Source organism: Nothobranchius furzeri, chromosome 8, assembly GCF_043380555.1.
Source record: "Nothobranchius furzeri strain GRZ-AD chromosome 8, NfurGRZ-RIMD1, whole genome shotgun sequence".
In the NCBI taxonomy this organism is placed as follows: Eukaryota; Metazoa; Chordata; class Actinopteri; order Cyprinodontiformes; family Nothobranchiidae; genus Nothobranchius; species Nothobranchius furzeri.
Window position 1 is genome coordinate 54,218,443 of NC_091748.1, and position 18,528 is coordinate 54,236,970.

An 18,528-nucleotide genomic window follows, 5' to 3' on the forward strand; every position below is an offset into this window, starting at 1 on the left:
TGTGTACAACTCACTCGCAGCGACGCTCGCAACGCTCTTGCGCATGCGCAGCTGTCTAGGCAAGTTCTCGTTGTGAAGGACGGGTACCGAAACGAGGCACCGTTTCAAATGAAGTGAATCGGTGCTCGGTCGGTACTGTGGAATTCGGTCGGTACCTTAAAAAGTACCGAATTCGGTACCCATCCCTAACGTGGACCCAAATATAATGTGAAAGTGTTGTCATGTTTCATCACTAGCATGCAGCTACAGCTGTTAGGCTATCAGTAGGCCTGGGCGGCTTTACCGTATACAGCCAATGTTGAAAAATAGCTACAGTGTCAGTTCCAATACTGCCATGAAAATATCACTGCACGTAGGAGACGAAGATTAAAAATAAATAAATAAATGGTAAATGGACTGTATTTGATATAGCGCCTTCTAGAGTCCTGGAACCCCTCAAGGCGCTTTACAACACAATGAGTCATTCACCCATTCACACACACATTCACACACTGGTGGGGATGAGCTACAATGTAGCCACAGCTGCCCTGGGGCGCACCGACAGAGGCGAGGCTGCCGAGCACTGGCGCTACCGGTCCCTCCGACCACCACCAGCAGGCAACGTGGGTTAAGTTAAGTTCGAGCACTTAACTCCTGTGCCACTGTCGCCTCATTCAAATAAATAAAGATAAATAAAAGTTGTTTCATGTACAAAAGAGGTGTGGTTAAATTTTCTATTTTCTATTTTACTTAAATAGTTTCAAATGTTTTGTCCAGCTTTTAGAGACGTTCCATAAAGTTTAGGAACGTGATGTCATCATGTGACCGCGCAGAGAGAAAAATGGTAGCTCGTGGACCAGGTGACTCGGTGTATAAAAGAACCACAACTTCTGCACTTTGGGAGTATTTCTGATACAAAAGATGACAGCAAAAGAAGAACGCCCCATCGGCACCGCAGCGGAGCGAGCCGTAGCTGATGTAGCAGTTTGGAGCCTGTTATTAAAAGAGACGACAATGCACTTTTCTGGTGGAAAATAAGCTGCCAGCCTTCCCCAGATGTCGCGACTAGCCCCAAAGTAACCGGGTGGTAAACGGGTGCAGGTTTTCTGCAGTCGGCGGTTGAAGCCGGTAAACATGCTGGTTTTTCAGGCAAAAAGATTTTTTTAATAGCTGCGTTTAATATTATGTGTGTCATGTTATTGTTGTTGTAGTAATCATATTTGTTATTCCGTTTCTGAACGGTGAAGGTCTAAACCAACAGTTTGGTAATTCCACTTGATTAAAGTGTCTCGGTAATAGCGTACACCTTGGTAAAATGTGGAGGAAGCTAGACGGTACTACAATTTGGATACCACCCAAGCCTAGCTAGCAGTTAACATTTTCAGCTCGCCGATCATCAATATGTCAGCCACTGATTTCCCTCTTTCCTATTAATTTTCTCTCTCCCTTTCCTTACATTTTTATCACAAATGTTTCTCATTTTAACCGTACTTTTAAATCTTTGTTTTATAATTTTTTATCTTTTAAATTTTTTGTTCTTGTGAAGGGCCTTGTGTTTTTTTATGTTGAAAGGCGCTATACAAAAGATAATTTTCTTCCCTCTCCCTCTCTCTCTCTCTCTCTGAACAAGACGACGAAAAAGAAGAAGTTTACTCTTTTGTTGGTTTCATGGTGGAGCCTGGAAGTAAAAGTATGAGAGTAATGTCTTTGGAGGCGAAGCAAAGAGGGAAAACCAGAGTGAACATCAGGGGCGGATTTAGGACTGAAGAAGATCCGGGGCTTAACACACACACATACACGCATGCACACACGTGACACGCAGTAGTCAATATCAAATATACATGTCTTGTACCACATAGGTTTTAATCTGAAGCTACATATTAAGCATATTCAGGGCAGAGTATTGTTCCTGTGAGTGTTTAGTGTGAGATGATAGTAAATATTCCCTTTCTTTCTCCAACAACGTTACCTGATAGTAAGCTAACTTTAGGCAAACCAGCAGCACAACAAAGATTTTCAAATAAGACTCACAAACCTGAGTCAGCACCAGTCTCATCAAAGCTGGGGTTCTGTCGCGGTACTTTTTGGCTAAAACACGTCCTCATGTCCATCTTCACTCATGCGTTTCAGGCAGAGTGTAGAAGAAACCAGGCACTGCAGAAGAAGCCGGCTGCTGAAGGGCTTCTTCTTCAGTGGTGGAGGCTCAGGCAGGCTGTATACAAACTACTGCCAGCTGCTCCCTCTCTGTTGGACTTTGGTACTGCATGTTACTTCTGCGATTTAAATCCGGGGCTTTTCATAAAACATCCGGGGCTTCAGCCCAAGTAGCCGGGTCTAACGCCGCCCCTGGTGAACATCGGCATGGTCTACACTAATTTGAGAGAGCTAAAGGAGACTACAAAATCACAGACCGACGGTGACCTGACTTTGTTGCTACCAAATAATAATATTTTTGTCCAACTGTGCTGATCGTTTTACTAGTGGTGTCATTAATTCACCTAATAAATCTCTTTTTTTAATCCCACCTACTAAAGGCTGAGAAAAGCCCTCATTTTGATGGATTTTTATTTTACTTTATTTTTATTTAAATACATTACCTTATTGTGGCAGACTAAAAGATTAATACATAACAAAAACTGGCTTTATAAAGATGAATTATTGTTTAACAGACTTCTAAACTTTCCTTTTACATCACCAAAGTGGAAAAAATACTGTGCTCTTGTCAGTCTCAAATAATTAGAAATTCCAAACAAAACATCAAGTCCATATAGAAAACTCTAAGTTAACACATCAAGGAACACTTTTTTGAGCAATACAAATAGTGATCATAGAAAAAAGATTTGACTTCATGGTTTATTTTGGCATTAGTTGGCTCGTGTTAGCTTGTTGTTAGCTAGCTAAAGCAGAGTGCTGCAGGGTTGTTTACAGCAGTTGTAATTCCACTTTCAACCAGTAGGGCAGAGGAAACAGCTTAAAGTTACTTCAAAATTCTGTAACTATTTTTACTTTAAAAGAAAAAAAAAGTCACTAAAATATAAGGAAATGAAAATAAACTAAAAGCAAAGAGATGTTTTTGTAGCACTGCTAAATATAACGGCATCAGAGTCTGAACGATATTAGAGATGGTATAAAATGCTCAGAGGAAGGAAGCATCTGGTAACAAGACACCGACAGTCAGGCCATTTATCGTTTTCTCAGCTAAAGTGAGGTTAAAAGGTTTAAAAATAAACAAGTTAATTTTAGTCTTAGGTCAAAAAGCAAGTTTAAAATGAACACATTACGGTAATTTCTCTTCCACTGAAGCATTATATGAACAACAAAATCAAGAAGACAACCTAAAAATCTAATCCCCCCCCCAAAAAAAAACATTTCCTGTAGTTTTCTTTTTGTCCCTGAACACGTCTGATACCAGCAGTGGTGCATTCATGTGGGGAGACACGTTTGTGGATCTGTTTCCAGCTTCTCGTTCATCTGTCATGCAGTCTTAAGTGACCAAATGCTCCAAACGTTGTGTCTGTGCAGCAGAACTCACCCTTAATGTTCATGGCTGGCAACACGACAGACATCTTGGGTCGACTTCCTTTGTTGTGGTTGGTGGCAGGAAGTAGGAGATGATCCTGAGAACAAAGAGAAAGGAGGTCATCGGGTGGAAGATTAAATGAACTTGAAAGTGAATAAAATGCTGGCTGTATGTGTTTATCAGTAATCAGCTTTAAGTTATTCATTAAAGCTGTGGAGATGTTATAAAGTAAACAGCCAGAAAATTTACCAGAAACTTTACAACTGAAGCTGTTGGCCATGCGATGGAACTGTGAATGGTTCAATGGGAAGTAAGCTAAGTTGTGTGTTTTCAAGTTTTACATAGTTTATGTAAAAGAATCCAGTTCTATGTTGGAGTTATGAAATCTGCACCAATCTGTAAATACAAGCACAGCTCGATGATCTAAAGATTGAAGAGCACAGCAGAGTCAAGCAGACTTAAGAATTCTGTTTAAGTGAAGTTATCAAAAACTAGGTTTAATGAAATTGTGACAGAATAAAATGAAATAAATAGTTTGTGACACAGGAAAACGAAACTTTTCTTTGATCCAAACTGGCCCAGAAACACAGTCACACCGTGGCTCTATTTTTGCCACAAGCCGCTTCTGGGACACATCAGTATCTGCAGATAACCTAGGGCTAAACGGGAAATCACACACAGTTTCAGTGTAAAACATTTGGTAATTTTCAAAATAAAAGACTATTGCAGAAATGCTATTTCTTATCCATGTAGTTTACGTCTCCACGTGACCCGACGGATTATTTACTCCCAGCTTCTATCGAGAAGTGCTGCCGTGTGCTTTTCATGGCTTTAATCCTGGCAGTGGAGAGGAACAACATCTTGTATGACATCAAACAGTGACATCAAACAAAATCTTCCTCTTCTTTTTGGTTTAATGTCAGATGTCATAAACAAACCGTGACCTTTGAAGTCACAAGTGAATTTTGTGATCTTGCAAATTTAGCGAGGACGACAGCAGAGAAGCTGCTCTATTGAAACTCTCCCGGTGTAGCACCGCGAAGCACACGATTAAGCTGTTTCGCACCACTGATGCCTCAAATGTGGACCTGAGGTAAGAAGCCAGCAAAAGCAAATGAGAATGTGTAACTGTAAGGAGAATGGAGGCAGGGAAAGACAGGGCCCAATCTTTCAATTTCTCAAAATGATGTACCAGCAGCTGCTCTCATGACAGCAGACTGCACTTCCTTGAACCGTGTGTTGTAGATCCATTTAAAGTTGGCAAAAGCTGGCAGTGTGTCCACAATCTCACCTCTGCACATTAACATTGGCTATAGGTGCTAAAACAACTAGGAAAGTGCTGCAAGATTTTTCCCTACCACAAGATCCGTGTTTTTTCCATTGCATCATTGTAGCTACACAAACGCATAGCTTACAGCAACCTTGACCTAAACGTGACCCAACCCTAACCCAAATGCTGCTCAGGGTGACTTCAGCTGCTGGAGAGGGCCAGAACGATTCACGATGAACTGTTAAACGTTTTCATCTCCTGGGGAAAAAGTTAGCCATGGGTGGTGATTAGTCTGACCTAAACAAATACTGAGCTTTGGCTGTCTATTACGACTGGAACAAAACAAACTTCTCACTGAAACCCAGGAAACAAAATTAAGCAAATAAACAAAAGTAAAAAGGTTAATCTAAATAAAAATAAATCTTAATCACAGTATTTTAAAGAACCTTAAAATAAATGTCATCACTAAGCATTGGTTAAGGATTTCCATTCAAGACTAAATACAAAACAAAGGTATTATTCTAATGAATGACTACTTAAAAGAACTTGATTTACATTTATCTTTTATATTTTTACCCATCTATCTATATCTATCTCCATATGTATCTATATCTATCTTTATATGCATCCATATAATATCTATATTCATATGTATCTATCTATTTCTATCTATTTGTAGGGTATCTGCAGGTTTAAGGGAGCCAAATTTAAGACTTTTTAAGAACTTTTTTACGGCCACTTTGACCAAATTTAAGCTATTTTAAGAATTAAATTTAAGCTATTTTAAAAATTAAATTTAAGCTATAATTACCATACTATTACCCGGAACCGGTGCTAACCACATCGCGAATGTGGGACTAGCCATCTAGTTACCATTAAACTTGCACTTCCCCATGGCGCAAGCTCCCACTAGCTTAATCAGCTAATGTGCTCATTTAATATAGACCCCTAACCCTTTCATAACCAACTGAATGTGTACGGTTCCGCTTACGCCAATATTATACACAAAAAATGCTGAACACCAACTAGAAATTCACGAAAATTTGATAGAAATAAAAGAATCTTGTTTATTGGGCCTTTGGTAATTTAAGACCTTTGGAAACTGTATTTAAGGATTATTTGTATTTTTAAGGGCCTTAAATTTGGAAAAGCAAATTTAAGACTTTTTAAGGACCCGAGGATACCCTGTATTTATCCCCCCCCCCCCCCCCCCTCTCGCTCTCCATCCATCTACCTATCCCTCTATCTATATTCAGTTAGCTCTACTTTTAAGGCCCTAATTCTTTATGCTACTCCAGGAAATGACAAAAGTGCCACAGTTTTATACTGTTGCTATGAAGTTTGACAAAAAGAATGAAAGAAGGGTACAGGACAAAATAAAATGTACCTACCATTTAAAATTCAAGATTGAGATAAAATCAAATAAAAAAGTTGGAGTTTGGAGAATCTTTAAAACTTTTTCAGCATAGCAAAGCTGCAACAGAACTCAAGACTTGACCTGAGTGGGTTTTAAACACACCTTTGTTACCACTCTGTTTGCTGTTTCCATGGCAGGTTCTAGCCAAAACTTTCTGATTTGCAAATGAAAAACGGACATGATCTTTGACCACATGCTTCAAATGTTCTCACCAGACTGAATAAAGCTGGGGATGTTAGATATTTCTAAAACACAATGACTGTAATGGACCGAACCCTGCTGGAGGAAACAGCTGGATAAGAGCAGCTCCACCCATCCCGAAGCTTTCAGTCTTAAATTAGGACTCTTTTTTCAGGACAAGCCAAACTTATTATTTAAGATTTGAACCTCAGCCTTGGTATAAAGCATTAGTCATTTTATATAATGATTGTGTTGAAAACAAGTTAAAACTGGGACAAAAACGGAACAAAAATGTCAGGCAGGGAAAATTTCCATTAAAGTTGAATTGTGTTTGACTTTATGTCATCAGTTTAAACACTGAGTCAGACTGTGTGAGAGCTCGTTGTTATTTGTCTTCTAGATATTAGTCATGTGCTCCATGAGTTTGAACTTACCCTTCGAAAAGACACCACGTAGAAGGTGTCGGGGCGACGATTGAGCTCATCGAAAAAGTCGCTGTAGGTGTGCTGAGGAGCATAATAAACCTGCAGCTCACTGCCCGGAGTCCTGTCAAGGAATTACACAAATATTAACGCTGAAATGCAAGAAAATGTTAATGCATTTAGCAAATATTATTATTTAGTGTAAAACTTTGATTCCCTTTATCAAGCTCCAAATATTTAGATTCTGGCAAAAAATTCTAAAATGTTACAAATAAAGAAAAACAAAGAAATGTCGCTGTTTCTATAATACTTACAGAGACTAAACAAAAAGTTTTTCATATATAAAGCTGCAATAATCTCCTCTCAGCTATAACGGATTGGTGGAACTTCATAAACAGAAAAGTTTTAGGCAAGGCAGCTTTATTAGTATAGCACATTTCAAACACAGAAGCAATTCAATGTGTTTTCCAGGTGCAAGATCAGCAACAACGTAAACCATTAAAATCTATGTGACAACAGAAAACAGCAGATTTTAAAATCAAATTCAGGAATTTTATAAGAAAATTAGATTTTAGAATATTTATCAGTTCAAAAGTTAAAAAAATTAATGTTCTTTTTAAAAACGTAACCATTAATAAATCTAAAATAAATTCTTATCCAGGTCTTGGTGATTAATATCAGGTCTGGGCGCTACATTTTAAAAACACAAGCAGGTTTCAGGAAGCTAAAAAAAAATAAATAAAAAAAAGCAGTAAAATCCACAACTTGACTCCCCCATGTTTGTATGAAAACAAATACACCATTATTTATTTATTTTCATCGGATAACCTTTGATCACCTTTCCTCAGTAGTTTCAGCGTACGGGACGGTCACAATTTGAGCCACATCAGCCTCCTCATCCTCGGCTTTCTGCTGGAAGAACAAACCGAGTCAACTTTTTGCAAATTTATATCAATTAAATGAAACAATTAAGAAAACTCGACACAACATCTGCAACACTGTATAATACATAAACACACTAACAGATCATTGTCAAGCACACATGCATATGAGCCGATTTAATTTCACATGACTCTAAAACACACACAAAGTTTTCAATAAGTACAATAAAAATCTTTTTCAGCAGCCAAATGAACGTTTGAGAGTTAAAACTGCTCAACATGAGAGACGTAAACACATTCATCTGTTTTATTCACAGAAATTAAAAGAATGGGGGCCCTAAATGCAGCTCTGTGAGGAACGGTCCTGCTGTGATGGATTTGGAGAAAGAGAAGTGATGGGAAAAGAGCAGGGGGTCCTAATCCATTAGCTCTCCATGTGCTATGTTGACTTTTTCAGGGATTAAAAACCAGAAGGAACACTGATGAAGGAAAGGACACGAGTTCTAGATAAAAGTTCAGGCTTGGATAACATAGTAGTTCCGTTTAGGATACACACTTCTAGTATCAGGTAGATGGGTGTTTGTGTTTTTAAAAGCATGCTGAGATCATTTACCAGAACGGGTCTGCTGGGTTTGAGGCTGCGCCTGGATTTGGTGTGCTGCACCTCATGACGATGGACCCAACCGCTCAACTCATGGGCCAGCCTGTCAAGTTAACATGTTGAGTTTTTCTTCTTTCATTTGAAATAAAAACAGAGCGATTCGGTGGCCCTACATTAAAAAAACACACTGATGTAAAGCAGCAAAGCATTTCATCACTTACTCAATGCACTTTGTCCTGTTGACAGGAGGCTGGCAGGGGAGAGGCGGTCTGAGAAAGATGGGGCTTTTCACAACCATCAGCGCCTTATCCTCAGCACTAAAACGCAGACAGAAGCTGTTACAACAGAAAACATGCACCTCCACAAGCCAAACGTTTAAGTTGATCTGATGAAAACAAATGTATACAGAACAAAGCATGAGGCAAAACATGATAATTTCCTTGCTTGTAATTAAAATACCCAATATGGCTTCAATATCAGTAGCCCAAATGACGCCAAGAGAAATTATGCTACTGAGTTTGTTTTTGATGTGTATTGAGGTGCGAGAGCTTCATGCACAGAAATTCACATCTGCATCACAAAGCCAAACACATAAGCCGTGTAAAATCCTGCACATGATTATCATTAAATGTCAGAGTTAGGGTTGGTGCTACCACCCAGCAGAATTGTTACCATACGCTGCAGCTAAGTTATTCCTGCTCAGCGGCACTCAGACGTTACTCTGACTTTAATCACATGTGTAATGACTCTAACAGTGAATGATTAAACTCCCAGAGGTGCTGATCTACACTGTCCACAGCCAGCGCCCAACTGAGGTGGGCTTGTTAGGAAAAAACATATACCACCAACATAATCCTTCCCCTGGGCCTCTTTGATGTGAGCCAACTGCTGGACTGAGTCTCTGAATGCCCTGGAAACAGTTCCATGAGACATGTCAGACCCCTGTGGCCTGATCACAACTTTTAAGGGGCCTCCGGCAAGTGAGCGCACACGCACACGCACACGCACGCACACACACACACACACACACACACACACACACACGCGCACGCACTTACTTAACTTCATGTTCAGAGGGACCCTAACTCAGACTGCTCATCATCTCTCAAAAGCTAGTTTTCAAAGAGCACTACTCAGAGTAACTCGGGTTAGTGCAGCTGAGCCCGACCACCTTTTCCAAGAGCACGGTTCGGTATTTTCCCTCTTTTTAGTCCCTCCTCTGTTGAGATTTCTGGCAAGGCTGAGTTGGGCCAACATTGTGACTGTGGCCGCTGATAGGGTAGGGTCGGGAGTGGTGTACTTGATTGCTGCCCGCAGCCCTTTCCTGGTTCAGTCTGCCAAAAAGCCATAAAACTGACCTAAGTGTCCAGCAACACCAGCTTTTTTCTGCGCAGCATACAGATCACCCACCCCCCTGGCCTATGAGGGGTGCACCCTGGCAGGGAAACTGCTCAGGTGAGTTGAATTAACCAATGCTGTGCAGCACTGTTTTAGGCTGAGTAGTGCCCTTCCAGATCCACCTCAAATCACACGTTTGGGACCATCATCCCATTTGTAAAGGCTAATGTGTTCCCGTCTGCCTCAGTTGCTTAACCCTCCCTCTGTCTTTATGGGTGACCCCTCGAGGAAAGTTGACCATTGAGCAGGATTGATGGTTTATCCCTTGAGGTCCACATGGCAGGGGTGAGGTGGTGCTCACTCCTCGCCCCTGCCACATGGACCCAAGGAATAAACCATCAACCCTGCTCAATGGTCAACTTTCCTCGAGGGGTCACACACATTAGGACAGTGGGAGGGTTAAATGTAGCTGAGAAACCTGATAGCTCTGATGAATGTTTTGCATAACAGAAATCTGGTAATGCCATGGAGACGTTTAGATGCTCTGACCACCTTGCAAAACATTCCCCTTGACGTATGGGTTCAGGTAATGTGCCAAACAGCAATGTTATTCATGCAATTATCAAATGTCGCCATTAAGCCTTGAAGGCATTAAAAAAAAGGTAAGATAAATATACAAGAGCCTGTAAAAATAGGCCCTTCCCAACAATATAAAGCTTAATGTCAAACAAGCTCTGGCCTTAATTTTCCACCTTGTTACTCAAACACAGGTATCTGCAGTCTAGCAGGAGGCCTGCAGACAATCAAAAGGCAGTCAACCGGACAAAGTTGGTAATCAGCTGCTGCTCATGTTTACACACGCGAAAATCAGCTGCACTCGTTCAGACCGAGCAAATGCACAGGTGTTTCCTGGTCCACGAACACAAAAAGTAAACACGACGATGTGACTTGTGCTAGTGTGGTCTGACTTCATACCCGTTTGCCATCACTGATGCTCTGCTGCTAGGCTGAGGGTCTGTCATCACATCAGAGTCTGCTTCTGGTGAGAAACCCAGCAGGTGTCTGCCACTGGGCTGCACAGGAAAACCCTTTGAGTTGGTGTTGGAGCCATCCTGAAACAGACTGATGACAGATGATAGAAAAAGATCAAGAAGTGGATTTACTTTTGAAAGGAAGACAAATAAAAAACGCAAAGGCTTAAGCGGAGATGACATAAAGAAAAAGTTCATTTTTCCACAGAGCTTGATAGGTTTATGTTTGAGGTTTAGTAAAAAAAAAAAACAGAAGAAAAGGGGGGTTTTCCCTTTAGTAGACGATCAGATCCAGTGACTAAACGCTTATATCTTTGTGGAAAAACAACATTTCCAGGGCAAAAACAAACATTTTTGTGAAATAAAAACACACAAGCTGTCATTCTTGTTGGAGGTTTAGTTTGTGCAATCGCACAATCCCTTCATCTGTTAAATGTGTGGAATCAAACTCGTTTTTTAACCCCAAATGTGGTTTTACATTACAGGTTACAATGTGTCACATTTGTTATTATTACAAGCAGAGGTATGAAAAATTACCACTAGAAAATGTTGCATACTTCTGACCTCTTTCTACCTGGAGAGAAATATGGACTTTTACAACAAACCAGTGGAGGGTTTTGAATCGTTTTCACTCATTAATCACCAAGTCCTATAAAATCCCAAGGCAGCAACAGTAGAACGCAGCAGTATTCACACAAAAATAGGATCCCACTGAGAATTAACCCTAGTTCTAACGTTGTGGCTACGTGCACCTCACATGCAGTCATGCATCTCTGGCTAAATTTAGACCACGTTCAGTTCAAGCGCTCATAAATTCACCAATGGATTTCAGAGCTGAAATGAATTGGAAAATGTTACATCATTCATACATGTTCATCTCTGTTTTAAGTAACCTTTTACATTATAAAATATCTAACATTGAGTCATGGGGTTTCCCATTTATTTTCCTCCAGTAATCAAAGACATGTGCAATCTCTGCAGTACACTTAGTGTTGAGCGACGGTATCTGTCATCATCTGCATTCTTCTGGTTTGGACACCAAATCAAATTACTGTGCAGAGAACATGTAGGAATACAGATGTTCACCGTCTGGGACTCACCTCATCGGTCCAACATTAAGCACCAGAAACACCAGGACCACCATGAGACACACCGCTCTCCTCTTAGGCGCCGTTGCCTTCAGTACTGTGTTCTGCAGGAAAGAGGATGGAAACAGATTAGCAATAAAAACGGCAGACTCAAATCATCTCTAAAAGTACAATTTTTTTTTTCCTTTTTTATTATTCTAGTTTGCTACTTTTATGCTCCTCCTGAATCTGAGGTTCAACAACCCGATGGACCCTCCGCTCCAGAACCCCTGAATAGACCTTACCAGGAAGGCTCAGGAGTGTGATCCCACTGTAATTGAAACACACCCTGCGGTCCCCCTTTTTAAATAAGGGTACCACCACCCTGGTCGGCCAGTCTAGTGGGACTTCCCCCGTTGTCCACGCGATATTGTAGAGCCGTGTCAGCCAACACAGCCCCACAACATCCGGAGCCTTAAGGAACTCCGGGCGGATCTCATACACCCCTGGAGCCTTGCCACAGAGGAGCTTTTTAACCACCTCAGTGACCTCAGCACCAGAGATTTGAGAGGCCAACCCAAAGTCCCCAGACTCTGCTTCCTCACTGGAAGACGTGTCGGTGGGATTGAGAAGGTCTTTGAAGCATTCTGCCCACCAATCCACAACATCCTGAGTAGACGTCAGCAGCACGCCGTCCCCACTATAGAGTGTGTTGGTAGCGCACTGCTCCCCCCCTGAGGCGCCGGATGCTGGACCAGAATCTCCTCGAAGTCGTAAGGAAGTCTTGCTCCATGGTCTCACCGAACTTCTCCCATGCCCGGGTTTTTGCCTTGGTGACCACCCAAGCCATGTTCCGCTTGGACTGCCGGTACCCGTCAGCTGGCTCTGGAGTCCCACAGGCCAAAAAGACCTGAAAGGACCCTTTCTTCAGCTTAACAGCATCCCTAACTGCCGGTGTCCACCAGCGGGTTCGGGGATTGCCACCACGACAGGCACCGACGATCCTGCGACCACAGCTCCGGTCGGCCGCCTCAACAATGGAGGCACGGAACAGGGTCCATTCAGACACAATGTCCCCCGCCTCCCCTGGAACATTTTGGAAGTTCTGTCGGAGGTGGGAATTGAAACTCCTTCTGACAGGAGACTCTGCCAGACATTCCCAGCAGACCCTCGCGTGGGCCTGCCTAGTCTGACCGGCACCCTCCCCCACCAGCTGAGCCAACTCACCACAAGGTAGTGGTTAGTTGACAGCTCCGCCCCTCTCTTCACCCGAGTGTCCAAGACATGCGGCTGCAGGTCAGATGAAAACAACAACAAAGTCGATCGAGCTGCGGCCTAAGGTATCCTGGTGCCAAGAGCACATATGGACACCTTTATGTCTGAACATGGTGTTCATTATGGAAAATCCATGACTGGCACAGAAGTCCAATAACAAAACACCACTCGAATTCATATCAGGGGGGCCGTTCCTCCCAAACACACCTCTCCAGGTCTCACTGTTGTTGCCCACGTGAGCGTTTAAGTCCCCCAGCAGAATGAGGGAGTCACCGGAAGGAGCGCTTCCCAGCACCCCCTCCAAGGTCTCCAAAAAGGGTGGGTAGTATGAACTGTAGTTTGGTGCATAAGCACAGACCACAGTCAGAACCCGTCCCCCCCCACACGTAGGTGGAGGGAGGCTACCCTCTCATTCACTGGGGTAAACCCCAACGTACAGGCACCAAGATGGGGGGGGGGGGGGGGGGCAACTAGTATGCCCACCCCTGCTCGGCGCCTCTCAGTGGGAGCAACTCCAGAGTGGTAGAAAGTCCAACCCCTCTCAAGGAAACTGGTTCCAGAGCCAGAGCCATGCGTTGAGGTCAGTCCGACGATATCTAGTCGGAACCTCTCAACCTCACACACCAACTCAGGCTCCTTCCCCACCAGAGAGGTGACATTCCACGTGCCAAGAGCCAGCTTCTGTAGCCGAGGATCAGATCGCCAAGGTCCCCGCCCTCGACTACCACCCATCACACACTGCACCCGACCCCTTTGGCCCCTCCCACAAGTGGTGAGCCCATGGGAAGGGGAACCCACGTTTCCACTTCGGGCTGTGCACGGCCGGGCTCCATGGCTGAAAGCCCGACCACCAGGCACTCACCAACGTGCCCCACCTCCAGGCCTGGCTTCAGAGGGGGGCCCAGTGACCCACGTCCGGGCGAGGGAAAACAGGTCAGGGATGAGGTCCTGCCCCAAGTGGAGGAGTTTTAGTATCTCGGAGTCTTGTTCACGAGTGAGGGAAAACTGGAGCGTGAGATCGATAGGCGGATTGGTGCTGCATCTGCAGTGATGTGGGTGTTGTACCGGTCTGTCATGGTGAAGAGAGAGCTGTGTCAGAAGGCGAAGCTCTCGATTTACCGGTCGATCTACGTTCCTACCCTCACCTACGGTCATGAGCTTTGGGTAGTGGCCGAAAGAACGAGATTGCAGATACAAGCAGCCGAAATGAGTTTTCTCCGAAGAGTGGCTGGGCTCTCTCTTAGAGATAGGGTGAGAAGCTCGGTCATTCGGGAGGGGCTCGGAGTAGACCCGCTGCTCCTCCACATCGAGAGGAGCCAGTTGAGGTGGCTCGGGCATCTGGTCAGGATGCCTCCTGGACGCCTCCCTGGTGAGGTTTTCCGGGCACGTCCAACCAGACCTAAAGGTAGACCCAGGACACGATGGAGGGACTATGTCTCTCACCTGAACAGGGAACGCCTTGGGATTCCCTCGAAGGAGCTGGCCCAGACGGCTGGGGAGAGGGAAGTCTGGGCCTCTTGCCTTAGGCTACTGCCTCCGCGACCAGACTCCGGATAAGCGGATGAAGATGGATGGATGGCTACTTTTATGCACTTCAGCAAAGCACTCCCTCCCTCATCTCTGCAGAAATGCAGCCTGTAGTGTAGTACTAGTCTCTCACCTCACTCAGCAGACCCTCCAGTTGTTTCTTCAGGTTGCCATTCTCGCACTTGAGCACCTCGTTTTCAGATAACGCCACTTTCAGACGAGCTTCCAGCGAGAGCAGGTACTCCTTCTTCTTCTTTCGAGACAGAGATGCAGACTCCCGGTTCTTTATCATGCGCTGCTGCCTCTGGGAGAACTTTGACTAGAATCGGAATAAAAGAACTATGAATGACTTCATTTATAACTCACCTATTTCATCCTTTATGTGTAAAACACACATTTTCAAAGAGAAAAGGAGTGTTAGTGAAAGTGGTCCCTGACTTCCATATTTTAGTTCTTTTTAAAACACAGAAAGGTTTTATTTACCTGCAACGTTTCGTTTGCGGCTAAAATAAAACCTGTGTTTTAAAAAGAACTAAAAGATGGAATTAGAATTTCAACACAGCAAGAACACACCAAAGATGTTTAAAGAAAAATATGGACAACATGGTCCCTGACTTGTTGGGCTGATTAGGTTATTTTTCTTTAATTCTCATGACACCAAATTTGTCTAGATTTTTATGTCAATATGCATAAAAAATGCTTTCCATTTATTACATTCTTCTCCTTAAGAAATTACACACAACACATAGAAGTATAAAGTGAGTTATGCATACCATGAAATGCAAAAGAAAATTATTGCATCAGTATGTATAACTGCTTCTATATTTATGAGTTTTATCCAGTCCATGAGGTCAGGACATGTGCAACATGTTGTAAACAACCCTAGAAACAACACAAGGTGTTAAATGTTGCGTTTACATTTTTAAAAAGCAACTAAAAATCAAAGAAACACAAAAAAAAGCACTTGGAACAGAAGGAGATGGATTGGCTTTGTTATTTACGGCACCTAAATGAACTTCACTGCTGTTTCAATTTATAACGAACAGAAAGAAAAATAAACATGTGTTTGAGTTGTGTCACCAGGCTAAAAACACTTTAAACAAATAATTGCTGTCTTACTTGAGTAACAAAAAGCCCCAAAATGCCCCCGATTTGGTTCCCACATGTAAACATTTACAACACAACCTAAGTGGTCAAGAGGTCACCAGAGATGCCTTTGTTTTGAAACGAGGGGTGTGTTTATGGAGAGCCTCCATCTTTCAGAATCGAGCTCACATTAGACACATAAACAAATCCTCTATAGGTCTGGAGTTCATCCATAGCGAGTGGAACTGCAATCATTTTTCTCCTAAACACAAAGTCACTCTGCACATAAACAGATGGTTTTCAGCATTAGTCTTTGTTTATGTGACGATTTCTCTAATACAGCGGTGCCCAATCCTGGTTTCTCTGCTCCAACACACTTGATCCAGTGGTTGCATCACCTGTGCAGCAGCTCATCAGGCTCTGCAGAAGCCTGTTGATTACCTGCTGATTGAAATCAGGTGTGTTGAAACAGGGTTAAAACTTTAACCTGTTCGATACTGGCCCTCCAGGACCAGGAGTGTGCATCCCTGCTCTTATACAAGCCTAAACATTAAACACGTGCTGCCAATTGAAAATAAATTAATCAATAAATCAAGAATAAACTAAATATTGCATTCATTCCCATATGACATCAGTGAGTTGAAAACTGAAATCACAGGTGCATGCAAACACATGTACTGCATATTTTGACATGACCTCTTTTAAATGAACACAACTGATGTCGGAGACTCTCCTTCATTGTTCATCCGGTCTGCAGCCACTACTGCACAGGTCTTTTTTAAACACAAACGCCCTCCTCGGGGTAAATCTTTAGTATCCTGGGCCTAATAGCTCTGCTGGTGATTAAGTTATTTGGATTGCTGTATTTGTGTTCCGTCTCCTGAGAAACCCCTCCGTCTCCCAGCCCCAAAACTGGGAGCCGTGCCACCAGCCTAAGCCTGGGAACGCTGGGAGTGAGGAGTGGGGAATAGGGGACTTCATATTGCCTTAGCAATGACGAGATTGTGGAGGGGAAGTTGGAGCCGAGCGCATTTAAAATGACGGAGTGGCATTTTTCAACAATAGAGTCCTCTTGAATGGTTATGAGGTTAACACCAATTCTGGCTCAAACTCTTGACTTTTCGGTGGGAAAAGTCAACGCTGGGAAAGTTTTCCCCAACTGCTTTTGTGGGGATCAACTTAGATGAGAAATCGAATGAATTTAAAAGGGGAAATGTGATTAATTTGATCACTGGGTGTCACTCAAATGAAAAACACCTGCTCAACAACAAAAGTAAGCAAAAGCTGGCGAGAGGAGAACGACACCTTCCAGCAGACAGACATCCACAATATTGTCGAGGAACTTGTGATTATCAAGGGGTTCTAGAATTCAACACCACTTTTACTTATTTGTTGTTGAATATTAGCAGCTTTGGGTATAAAAGGTATCATATCAAATAGTCTGCGTTGTCTTCGACCTGCTTTATGCAAAAAATTTATTTTGTAATGGCTGCAGCCAAACTGTTCTGGGGACAGTTTGACTGCAGCCAAACAGAAGAAGTAGAACAGTCAAACTGTTCTACTTCTTCTTCCGGCTCTTGGAGAGTACAGACGCTTTTTTCCTCCTCTCCCTATCTTATCCCAAGGCTCTTTGTCGGTCTCTGGGTGTACGGCGTTTCTGCATTTTTTCTGGAAAACTGGAAACTGAAATTACTAAAATGGACCTAGTCAGTTAGTCTCTCAACGCGATTGACAAAATTTTTTCAACGATGAGTACGGGAGAAGGGGCTCCCAGGTGCCCCTCTGGGACGGATCCAGTTGGGCATATCATGGACTCCTGGAAACAGTGGAACCTGATTTGCTTATCTCAACTGTCTGTAGATATTCGTGGTGTTGGTGTCAGGTTTCCTGCTTTTTGGCCTGAGAGGTTACCTGGCTTACCAGAAAATTAACGAGCTGTCGAGGAATATTGGCTCTTTCCCGGAGCTCAGGGATGGATTATACCGCGCTGTGAATGCACAGACTCATAATTGTCAAGATGAGTCGTAAGCTTGGAACATTGGCTGAGATTCATGCATTGGCACAAAAGATGGATGCGATTAAGATTAATTACGCCATTATTGGATTTAGAGAGGTTGAGGACCAACAGAACTTTAAGACAGAGAGGAAATTATCTCTGTCTGGCCCTAAAACAATTTCTTATCTGAATCTGGTGCCCATGAGCCTTTGAGGCTGAAACGAATACTCCCCCTCGGAAGAAATGTGGAATGCTGCCGTCGCCATGGCAACTCTGTCTCCCTATCCCAGCCTGGGCGGGACTACGAGCTGTGAAGGCCGCTGAATCGTTCCAGGAGTCAAAGTGCCCTCTAAACCCAATGACCTCCCACCCCTGTCCAGACTGAGGTGACGAGCGCTGCTTATTGCGGCTGCATTCACTGATGTGTGGAGAGTCCCAAACCCTACAACCCCACCTAGTGGACACTTATGTTGTGTAATGTCTGAAGTCTGTTGCATTTCTGTCTGAGGTGTTTTTTTGCATAGCAAAGCTGCCCTCCCTGTGGAGGGTAACTCTGAAGTGCCTTTTTTTCCCTCCACCTGACCCAATCCTCATGTAAACCCCTCTGATCTCTATTAATGTAGCGCGACTCGGGTTGCGAATGACCAGTCACCAATTCTTGTCATGTGTCTATGCCGATGTATGTATGTCTGATCTCAGAATTGTGTGTACTGAAACTCTAATTTCCATCTGGGATTAATAAAGTTTCTTTGAATTGAATTGCTGGTACTGACCTTTTCCACAAGGTTGCTGGGAATGTCTACTATGTTGTCGCTTGTGATCACAGCCGGCGGGCAGCAAGGAGGAGCAGGCAGGGCAAGGTGAAGTCACAGCATAAGTTACTGAGTTTAAAATTAGAAAGGTAGCAGTGGATATAATGCTTTTTGGTTTACATGTTT

At 43.1% G+C, this 18,528-nt stretch overlaps 1 protein-coding gene across 2 annotated transcripts in view; it reads right to left on the reverse strand.

The window, feature by feature from the left end:
• Positions 1–18,528, reverse strand: part of atf6 (activating transcription factor 6) — a 39,920-nt gene that overhangs the window by 8,251 nt on the left and 13,141 nt on the right. The window contains exons 8-15 of one of the 2 annotated variants that reach the window (XM_015971446.3): positions 14,642–14,827; positions 11,740–11,831; positions 10,584–10,730; positions 8,492–8,587; positions 8,283–8,373; positions 7,627–7,697; positions 6,801–6,912; positions 3,512–3,596 (exon numbers count right to left, since the gene is read on the reverse strand). In XM_015971446.3, coding sequence (XP_015826932.3) covers positions 3,512–3,596; positions 6,801–6,912; positions 7,627–7,697; positions 8,283–8,373; positions 8,492–8,587; positions 10,584–10,730; positions 11,740–11,831; positions 14,642–14,827 — 880 coding nt within the window. Of the gene's footprint in view, positions 1–3,511; positions 3,597–6,800; positions 6,913–7,626; positions 7,701–8,282; positions 8,374–8,491; positions 8,588–10,583; positions 10,731–11,739; positions 11,832–14,641; positions 14,828–18,528 lie in introns of both variants that reach the window. The other variant, XM_015971445.3, reaches the window with a different exon arrangement.